The 10,798-nt window shown below is 42.6% G+C and overlaps 2 protein-coding genes across 2 annotated transcripts; one reads left to right on the top strand and one right to left on the bottom strand.

Annotated features, from left to right (window-relative positions):
• Positions 1 to 5,213: 5,213 nt before the first annotated feature.
• On the bottom strand, positions 5,214 to 6,969 carry LOC125263139 (olfactory receptor class A-like protein 1). The gene has a single exon (XM_048182049.1). The coding sequence runs from the start codon at positions 6,807 to 6,809 to the stop codon at positions 5,877 to 5,879; it is 933 nt and encodes a 310-aa protein (XP_048038006.1). The 5' UTR covers positions 6,810 to 6,969; the 3' UTR covers positions 5,214 to 5,876.
• Positions 6,970 to 8,505: 1,536 nt separating this feature from the next.
• On the top strand, positions 8,506 to 10,790 carry LOC125263138 (olfactory receptor class A-like protein 1). Its single transcript, XM_048182048.1, has one exon. The coding sequence runs from the start codon at positions 9,814 to 9,816 to the stop codon at positions 10,762 to 10,764; it is 951 nt and encodes a 316-aa protein (XP_048038005.1). The 5' UTR covers positions 8,506 to 9,813; the 3' UTR covers positions 10,765 to 10,790.
• Positions 10,791 to 10,798: the final 8 nt, after the last annotated feature.

The following is a 10,798-nucleotide window of genomic DNA, read 5'->3' on the forward strand; positions in this document are numbered from 1 at the left end:
TAGTGCAGTGTTCATCAGTGTTCATTAGTGCATTGTTCATCAGTGTTCATCAGTGTTCATTAGTGCAGTGTTCATCAGTGTTCATCAGTGTTCATCAGTGCATTGTTCATCAGTGTTCATCAGTGCATTGTTCATCAGTGTTCATCAGTGTTCATCAGTGCATTGTTCATCAGTGTTCATCAGTGTTCATCAGTGTTCATCAGTGTTCATCAGTGCATTGTTCATCAGTGTTCATCAGTGCATTGTTCATCAGTGTTCATCAGTGTTCATTAGTGCAGTGTTTATCAGTGTTCATTAGTGCAATGTTTATCAGTGTTCATCAGTGTTCATCAGTGTTCATCAGTGCATTGTTCATCAGTGTTCATCAGTGTTCATCAGTGCATTGTTCATCAGTGTTCATCAGTGTTCATTAGTGCAGTGTTTATCAGTGTTCATTAGTGCAATGTTTATCAGTGTTCATCAGTGTTCATCAGTGTTCATCAGTGCATTGTTCATCAGTGTTCATTAGTGCAATGTTTATCAGTGTTCATCAGTGTTCATCAGTGTTCATCAGTGCATTGTTCATCAGTGTTCATCAGTGCAGTGTTTATCAGTGTTCATCAGTGTTCATCAGTGCATTGTTCATCAGTGTTCATCAGTGTTCATTAGTGCAGTGTTTATCAGTGTTCATTAGTGCAATGTTTATCAGTGTTCATCAGTGTTCATCAGTGTTCATCAGTGTATTGTTCATCAGTGTTCATTAGAGCAATGTTCATTAGTGTTCATCAGTGCATTGTTCATCAGTGTTCATTAGTGCAGTGTTCATTAGTGTTCATCAGTGTTCATCAGTGCAGTGTTCATCAGTGTCCATTAGTGCAGTGTTCATCAGTGTCCATTAGTGCAGTGTTTATCAGTGTTCATTAGTGCATTGTTCATCAGTGTTCATCAGTGTTCATTAGTGCAGTGTTTATCAGTGTTCATCAGTGTTCATTAGTGCAGTGTTTATCAGTGTTCATTAGTGTTCATCAGTGTTCATCAGTGTTCATTAGTGCAGTGTTTATCAGTGTTCATTAGTGTTCATCAGTGTTCATCATTGCAGTGTTCATCAGTGTTCATTAGTGTTCATCAGTGCAGTGTTCAACAGTGTTCATTAGTGCAGTGTTTATCAGTGTTCATCAGTGTTCATCAGTGTTCATTAGTGTTCATCAGTGTTCATTAGTGTTCATCAGTGCAGTTTATCAGTGTTCATCAGTGTTCATCAGTGCAGTGTTCATCAGTGTTAATTAGTGCAGTGTTTATCAGTGTTCATCAGTGTTCATCAGTGCAGTGTTCATCAGTGTCCATTAGTGCAGTGTTTATCAATGTTCATTAGTGTTCATCAGTGTTCATCAGTGCAGTGTTCATCAGTGTCCATTAGTGCAGTGTTCATCAGTGTTCATCAGTGTTCATCAGTGTTCATTAGTGCAGTGTTTATCAGTGTTCATCAGTGTTCATCAGTGTTCATTAGTGCAGTGTTTATCAGTGTTCATTAGTGTTCATCAGTGTTCATCATTGCAGTGTTCATCAGTGTTCATTAGTGCAGTATTTATCAGTGTTCATTAGTGTTCATCAGTGTTCATCAGTGTTCATTAGTGCAGTGTTTATCAGTGTTCATCAGTGTTCATCAGTGTTCATTAGTGCAGTGTTTATCAGTGTTCATTAGTGTTCATCAGTGTTCATCATTGCAGTGTTCATCAGTGTTCATCAGTGTTCATTAGTGCAGTATTTATCAGTGTTCATTAGTGTTCATCAGTGTTCATCAGTGTTCATTAGTGCAGTGTTTATCAGTGTTCATCAGTGTTCATCAGTGTTCATCAGTGTTCATTAGTGCAGTGTTTATCAGTGTTCATTAGTGTTCATCAGTGTTCATCATTGCAGTGTTCATCAGTGTTCATCAGTGTTCATTAGTGTTCATCAGTGCAGTGTTCATCAGTGTTCATTAGTGCAGTGTTTATCAGTGTTAATTAGTGCAGTGTTCATTAGTGTTCATCAGTCTTCATTAGTGTTCATCAGTGCAGTGTTTATCAGTGTTCATCAGTGCAGTGTTCATCAGTGTTAATTAGTGCAGTGTTTATCAGTGTTCATCAGTGTTCATCAGTGTTCATTAGTGTTCATCAGTGCAGTGTTTATCAGTGTTCATCAGTGCAGTGTTCATCAGTGTTAATTAGTGCAGTGTTTATCAGTGTTCATTAGTGCAGTGTTTATCAGTTCATTAGTGCAGTGTTCATCAGTGTTTATCAGTGTTCATTAGTGCAGTGTTCATCAGTGTTCATCAGTGTTAATTAGTGCAGTGTTTATCAGTGTTCATCAGTGTTCATCAGTGTTCATTAGTGTTCATCAGTGCAGTGTTTATCAGTGTTCATCAGTGCAGTGTTCATCAGTGTTAATTAGTGCAGTGTTTATCAGTGTTCATTAGTGCAGTGTTTATCAGTTCATTAGTGCAGTGTTCATCAGTGTTTATCAGTGTTCATTAGTGCAGTGTTCATCAGTGTTCATCAGTGTTCATTACTGCAGTGTTTATCAGTGTTCATTAGTGCAGCGTTCATCAGTGTTCATTAGTGCAGCGTTCATCAGTGTTCATTAGTGCAGTGTTTATCAGTGTTCATTAGTGCAGTGTTCATCAGTGTTTATCAGTGTTCATTAGTGCAGTGTTCATCAGTGCTCATCAGTGTTAATTAGTGCAGTGTTCATCAGTGTTCATCAGTGTTCATTAGTGTTCATCAGTGCAGTGTTTATCAGTGTTCATCAGTGCAGTGTTCATCAGTGTTAATTAGTGCAGTGTTTATCAGTGTTCATTAGTGCAGTGTTTATCAGTTCATTAGTGCAGTGTTCATCAGTGTTTATCAGTGTTCATTAGTGCAGTGTTCATCAGTGTTCATCAGTGTTCATTACTGCAGCGTTCATCAGTGTTCATTAGTGCAGTGTTTATCAGTGTTCATTAGTGCAGTGTTCATCAGTGTTCATCAGTGCAGTGTTTATCAGTGTTCATTAGTGCAGTGTTCATCAGTGTTCATCAGTGCAGTGTTTATCAGTGTTCATTAGTGCAGTGTTTATCAGTGTTCATTAGTGCAGTGTTTATCAGTGTTCATTACTGCAGTGTTCATCAGTGTTCATTAGTGCAGTATTTATCAGTGTTCATTAGTGCAGTGTTTATCAGTGTTCATTAGTGCAGTGTTTATCAGTGTTCATTAGTGCAGTGTTTATCAGTGTTCATTACTGCAGTGTTCATCAGTGTTCATTAGTGCAGTATTTATCAGTGTTCATTAGTGCAGTGTTCATCAGTGCAGTGTTTGTGCTGCACAAAATCACACAGATATCCAGAGAATTACCAGCCTCAACTGTGTGCTTTTGAGTAAATCTGTTATCATATTCTCAAGCAACTGAAACGAGGCGATTCGTGTCGTTTGGGCCACTTGATGACGCTCGATTCACCCTCAACACGTGATTTCCATTTGTGTGTTAAAACAGTTGCTGTCAGACGCCACTGCCTGAGCCAAGAGCTTTCAGATAGTCATTTTAAAAAAATGTCCAGATATGAATAAATTTATGTTCACCAACTGTTTTTCAAATACTATGTATTTGGACATACTACTCTGTTGGCGTACTGTTTTTCACATACTATATAGTAGGGAAGTATTCGATTTTGGACAAAGTGCAGGATCTCTGATGGGCGGAGACGTGACTGTGAGGGGTGGGGCTTGTTCTGGATCCTTCACCTCCAGACCCACTACCTCCGATGGGCGCGGGGCTTGTCTGAATGTGAGCACCTGCGACAGGTATCAGTGCTCAGTCCACAGCAGCTCGTCTCAGCACTTCCTTCTTCCTCTTTCTGTAACGGATGACAGTTTTTCTTCTCTGTCTGACCGTAATCAGCAGATGTTTATCAACTCCAGCTTCTATTTATCTATTTGACATTTGTGCCTGTTTTATTTTGGCAAAGTAGACTTTGGACCCATCAGTCGAAAGGTGAGGAAAAATCTTTATCGACACTCTTGACAGTGTTATTTTACCAATATCATTGAGATTTTTTTTCATATTTTATTTCAGTCAACATTTGTTTCATGTACTTTATATGTTTTTTATGGTTTTAGCATAATAACCCTGACCCTTTGTGAGTGTTTATTTCGCCTTAGTTGGGTTTAGTGGAAACATTTATCCCGAGTAAGTGAGTTAAATCTGGAGACGTCCTCATCAGACAAAATGACTGATGGATTAAGCAAATGATGTTTCTTTTTAAATAAGAAATGCAGTTTTCTGGGTGTTTGTAGAGAATGATTGAAGATGGTGTGTGTGTGTCTAGTCAAGTCAGTTTTATTTATATAGCATATTATACAATACAGATTGTTTCAAAGCAGCTTTACAGTGATAACAGGAAAATGCTGCATTTAGGCTGTTGTTCAGCTGAAGTCAGTTCAGTGTTGATTCAGTTCCGTTGTAAAGATCATCAATTATTAAATTAGTTCATTTCATCTATACAGCAGTTCTGCAGAAAACAGTGATGTCATCGTCCAGCTCAGTTCAGTTCTCATACAATAGTGTCAGTTCAGTCAGATCAGTAATATTGTTGAATATTAAGTGTCCCAGTCTAAACAAGCCAGAGGCGAGAACAGAAGAACCCAAACTCCATCAGGTGACAGAATGGAGGAAAAAAATCCTTTGGAGAAACAGACTCAGTCGTTCAGTTCTCCTCTGGCCAGCAAACAAACACGATGTGATTATGATTCAGGCAGCATCACAAAGAATTCAAATATTCATCTTCAATATTCCTTTTGCTTGAAGATTGGATTCATCCCACCGGTATGTAGCCGAAGCTGGTCATAGGGTCTGTGTGGAGGACCTGTCTAGTTTGTGTGGTCTTTTCTCTCTCTCTGTGTGTGTGTGTGTGTGTGTGTGTGTGTGTGTGTGTGTGTGTGTGAGAGAGTGTGTGTATCTGCAGCTGCCACACGTCGAGTCTTGCACAGGAGACTCCTCTGATCTCACATACACAGTTCAGAAGAACTCAGCTCTTACATTTGATTCATTCAGTCATTATTCATCTCCACTCTTTTTGTTTTTACATAGATCACTGGAGCTCCTCTTGCCGGATCCATCCATGCATTGTGCCCTTCATTCCACCGGAGTCTGTCGGGACGGATCAGATTTCAGTGGAATGAAGAACACGACACATGGAGAAAAGCATCTGGGAACCGTCCTGAAATAGTGTGTCTGTGGACGACGTTGCGTCCAATGCTGTTGCCCTGTAGTCTCAGCTGATGTCATTCAACAGTGTTATGATGTTTTTCATTGTGAAAATGCAAAATCTGGATTACAAATAAAAATGATTTGGAAACAAGTCTGACAAAGATATTCATTAGAAATGGTCAGTTTGATATGTTTTTCTGAGACACAAACGCCACCTGCTGACAGATTCCTGCAAATACAAGTACATTCACAGCACAGAAACAGGACAATCTGTTCTCATCAAATGTTTATCTATCTATCTATCTATCTATCTATCTATCTATCTATCTATCTATCTATCTATCTATCTATCTATCTATCTATCTATCATCTTTACATCCATCATTTTCTCTGTCTGTGAAGACTATAACCTTTCATGGCTTTTTTAACATTTTATAAAAAACATTCAAACAAGGCTTTATCAAGTCAATATTCAAAGTTTCTCTTCTCTCAAACTTCACTTTTCTAGTTAAAAACGATTCAGTAACCGAACCTAACAATGCACAACTGCAATGTCCCAACATTATTAAAGACCGCTGACACATATCGAGCCCTTTAGACGTTACATCCATCATGTTTTGTGGTTTATCTCTCTTTGACTGTCCATCGCATCAGACATTTACCACAGTAATCATCAGTCATGGGGCTGAGCAGCGTCCGAGGGCGTCTTTGGCTCTTTGGCTCACTTTCTTGTTTGAGACGATGATCACGAGGGGACTGACGGCGGCGTACAGCGAGGAGAAGAAGATCCTGAGGTCTGAGATGAGCGAGGAGCCCAGCGTCTGAGGCACAGTCAGCGTGTAAACCCACAGCCCGTTGTCCACCCCGTAAAACAGCACGTACAGCGTGACTAAAGTGACGACAGTGACGGCCGCGCGCCGCTCTGCAGACGGGCCCTGCCTAGCCCCGCCGCTCCGCAGAGCCTCCGCCCGCCGGCTGTGGCGGTACAGGAACACCAGGAGGACCAGGCTGGCTGTCGCCATCAGTGCCATGGGCACCACGTCTCTCCCCACCTGGGCCGCGCCGTTGGCGTCCCGCGACAGCCTGGACGGGAAGCTCAGGAAACAGAACTCGACGTTGATGGCGTTCTGTGTGAGTTTGGAGTCGTTGCGGGCCCCTACAGCGAACAGCAGCGGAGCCACGCTCATAGAGGTGTTGATCAGCCATAACGCCAGGAAAATTACTCCCAGGTACTGGCCGGCCAGAACACGGACGCCGGCCCAACGCGAGCCCGGCGGAGCCACGCTGAGGCACTGATACGCGCTCAGCACGAACGTCAGCCAGATGGACAGAGACCTGGACGTGCGGTAGATGAAGATGACCGCCTTACAGCCGGTGTCGTCGAACACGTTGTAGATGCTGAAGGTGGCCAGGACCTCCAGCAGGCAGCGCACGGCCACCACCGCGAGGTTAGCGGATGCCAGGTGCAGCACGATGGCGTCGGCGGGCGAGAGACGGCCCTCGTGATACGCCAGCGAGAGGAAGGCGCAGATGACGATGGTGTTGCCTGGGACGCCCGTCACGGCGAGAGACAGGAAGAGCAGTCCACGTGTCAAAGCGTCCGGGTTCATCTCAACACTGTCAGTGAAACTCCTCTGTTCTTCTGAATGCTTCAGACAGCTGTAGGTAGAAAGATCTCATGCCACCTCCGTTTTATAGTCTGGTTGGAGCTGTGGGGACGTTCATGTACGGGACGGTCCAGTGCCTTCAGACCTGAGCTCAATTATGTCAATGATGTGCAGTTGAGTGATCCTGTCACAGACGCAGTGAAACACTTAATTCTCCTGTGGAAATATTCCAGCGAGTGTCAGTTTGTGCTGCAGTTCCAACTCACAAAACGCTTTATAATTTTCCCATTAAGTTTTGATAATGTTATTTCTGAAAGTTCTCTGAACATTCCGGCTTTTTAATTGTTTTAAAAATGTTTAAACTTGGTCATATGAACATTAAGGGAACATTTCATTTTATCATCTTCTATCTATCTATCAAACATTATGGGCTAGTTAGTTAGAACATCCAACTAAAACATTTCAGAAAAGAAACGCTCCATGAACAATGTCCGATCAGGCATAACATTATGAGCACTGACCGGTGAAGTGAATAACACTGATCATCTCTTCATCACGGCATCTGTTAGTGGGTGGATATATTAGGCAGCAAGTGAACATTTTGTCCTCAAAGTTGATGTGTTAGAAGCAGGAAAAATGGGTAAGCGTAAGGATTTGAGCGAGTTTGACAAGGACCAAATTGTGATGGCTAGATGCCACTTGTGGGGTGTTCCCGGTCTGCAGTGGTAATATATAATATAGGAAAACGGCCAATTTTATATATGTCACATATATTAAAAACCTATATCAAACCTATATTGAAACATATATGTTTATATAGGTTTTTTCCATGTGATACCAATTTCACGTGTTCGCACATACATAAGTTCTTGCATAATTTTTTTTCGTTAATTCTTAGTTTTTGCCTTGATAATAGAAAATATGAGCTAGGCATCATGTATGACAGTCAAAAATGAGATATGAGCTACAAAATGACCAGATCCTGCCATTAGCTATATAGAAGACATATCTTGTATGTATAGGGCATATATATGGATATGAAGAAGCAATACAGGAGACCTATATTTCCTGTATATGCACATATATGCACCTCAATTTTGCCTATATGTGGCATATATACACATATATGCAGTATATATACGCATATATGCAGCATATATGTACATATACACTGCATATAGGTTTCATATATGCGCATATATCCACATATAGGTTCTTTCCATGTGGGTGTTTTGGCACCAACACAATATTAGGAAGGTGCTCATAATGTTTTGCCTGATCGGTGTATAAATAATGTTTTTGTGCTAATGAACATTATTAAAGATCGGATCATTTTGACCAAACGTTCTATTACCGTTACTGGAAGAACGTTTGTTGGTAACTTTGAGAGAACCTTGCCAGAACGTTCCCTTCATTCTACAGCAAACGTAAATCGATACAAAAGTCAATGAAAGTTGCTCATCAGATCAATGCATTAACGATCGGAGCGTTTAAACACGACTTTCACTCTGGATTTCATCAAATCTGCATAATGCTGTAACAGTTCTTTACCCTTTTTTCTGTGCTTTGTCTATGTTGTTTACTTTCTTTAAGTTTGTTTGTTTTTGTTGCTGTTGCCTTGTTTATACTCCTTGCTTTATATATCATGTTAAAAAATTAAAATGTGTCTCGCTGTATCTTGTCTTTCTTTCTCTGAGCAATTTTGGGACTTTGTATTGCAGCATTTCTCGTGTTCTGTCTGTCATTCTGGTTAAAAGTCCCGTCAGCTTTATTTCTATAGCGTTTTATTCGATACAGGTTGTTTCAAATCAACTTCACAGTAATAATAAACAGGAAAATAAAAGGATCAGTGAAGTAAACAGAATTCAATTCATCTGTGCAGCTGCTCCAAAAAGACAATAGATTAATTATTCAGATCAGTTCAGTTCAGGTTTTGTTCTCATCTGATAGTGTCAGTGCAGTCAGATCGATAATATTTCTGGTACATGTCACCATAAGCAAACCAAAGACGACAGCATCTATTAAATGCAAATAAAGGCAATTTTTCTGAACTTGTATCAAAACATTGCTGATCTGCGATGGGTTTGCAGTGTTAAATCCTCAGGGTGACGCGGGTCTAATGTTAAACAGATGTACAGTGTGTTCAGCTGCGTTCAAGCACAAACACGGCTCTCATCTGTCGGCGAGGGAATCGTGGGCCCCTGACGGAAGAAAACAGACCAGCCCAGACCTGCAGTCCCTCACCTCCTCATTACACGGCTCTAATGAGTCTAATTATCTCTCGAGGACACACAATTACACCACATTTCACAACAGCTGCTCTCCAGAACAAACAAGATACATTTTATTTGTCACAAATAGAGTTGATTAAATATGGAAATAGATTGATCTTTAACGAAATGAGAAACAAATGAAGTACAAAATACACAAGAATGAAATGAAAAACAAACAAGGATAAGATTCAGTGTTTTCTACATTTGTGAAACATCTCAGCAAAACGAAAAATAATGATAACAGTGATTAACTTTTTCAGTTTAACATATTAAAAATACGTTTATCGCAATCTTTATTAATTTATTTGTTCTTAGTTTATTAAAGTGTTTGAACTTTACATTAGTTAGGCTTATCAAAACGTTGACGTTTCACCAAATGTTGGTGTCACAATAACCTTATTTATTAAAAGGTTATTAAATGTGTCAAACCCCCCCCCCCGAACACATTAGTTAAATGTGACATGAATTAAAATGGGTTCCTGTGAAGATTAAGTTCATTTAAATGAAAAAGCGATGTTTTCTCAGCTCTGAATCATCTTCTGGTCTTGCAGTAATTAGGACGCGCCTCAGCTGGACATTTTTTCTCTTTTGCGTCTTCTTGTGGGTTTCCAGCTTTGTGGCGCTCCCGTGGGTGCAGCGGAGGCTTTATATTCAGACGCGATGGGTCACGGACCTCAGAAAGCCGGCGTTCACACAGTCGCCCTGCTGCGTCTCTGAACCTCTGAAGCGGCTCTATGGACCTCTGCGTCACCATCAAAGGGGTCTCGTTCCTCCTGCAGGCGGGTCTGGGGATCCTGGCCAACGCGCTGGTCCTGCTGGCCTACGCCCACATCCTGCTGACCGAGGCGCAGCTGCAGCCCGTGGACGCCATCCTGTGCCACCTGGCCTTCGCCGACCTGCTGCTGCTGCTGACCCGCGGCGTCCCGCAGACCATGACCGTGTTCGGCATGAAGAACCTGCTGGATGACGCCGGCTGCAAGGTGGTCATCTACACGTACCGCATCGCCCGCGCGCTGTCCGTCTGCATCACCTGCATGCTGAGCGTCTTCCAGGCGGTGACCGTCGCACCTGCTGCCGGGCCGCTCCTGTCCCGCTTGAAGGCCCGGCTCCCGCGGCTGCTCGTCCCCACCTTCGCCGCGCTGTGGTTCATCAACATGGCCGTCTGCATCGCTGCGCCCTTCTTCTCCGTGGCCCCTCGCAACGGCACCGTCCCCCCGTTCACGCTCAACCTGGGCTTCTGCCACGTGGACTTCCGCGATAACCTGTCCTACGTGATTAACGGGGTGGCCGTGTCGGTGCGCGACTTCGCGTTCGTGGGTGTGATGCTGGGCTCCAGCGGGTACATCCTCGTCCTGCTTCACCGCCACAGCAGGAAGGTGCGGGGCATCCGCCGCTCGCAGGGCGCCTCTATGGAAACACGGGCGGCCAAGACCGTGGTGATGCTGGTGGTTCTGTACACGGTGTTTTTCGGCATCGATAACGTCATCTGGATCTACATGCTGACGGTGGCGCAGGTGCCGCCCGTGGTGGCCGACATGAGGGTGTTTTTCTCCTCGTGCTACGCCTCCCTCAGCCCGTTCCTCATCATCTCCTCTAATAAGAAGGTCAAAGCGAGGATGGTGTGTGCGACCTCGGACCAGGAGCGGCAAGCAGAGGACAACAAGCCGTCAGATGTCAAAAGCTGAGCTCCAAGTCTTAGTGACTCTAATAGTGGCTTAC

The sequence above is a fragment of the Megalobrama amblycephala genome, linkage group LG2 (assembly GCF_018812025.1).
Source record: "Megalobrama amblycephala isolate DHTTF-2021 linkage group LG2, ASM1881202v1, whole genome shotgun sequence".
NCBI lineage: Eukaryota > Metazoa > Chordata > Actinopteri > Cypriniformes > Xenocyprididae > Megalobrama > Megalobrama amblycephala.

What these genes read in the sequence shown, in the direction of transcription:
- LOC125263139 (XM_048182049.1), bottom strand. Translation starts at nt 6,809, where the DNA reads ATGAACCCGGACGCTTTGACACGTGGACTGCTCTTCCTGTCTCTCGCC.
- LOC125263138 (XM_048182048.1), top strand. Translation starts at nt 9,814, where the DNA reads ATGGACCTCTGCGTCACCATCAAAGGGGTCTCGTTCCTCCTGCAGGCG.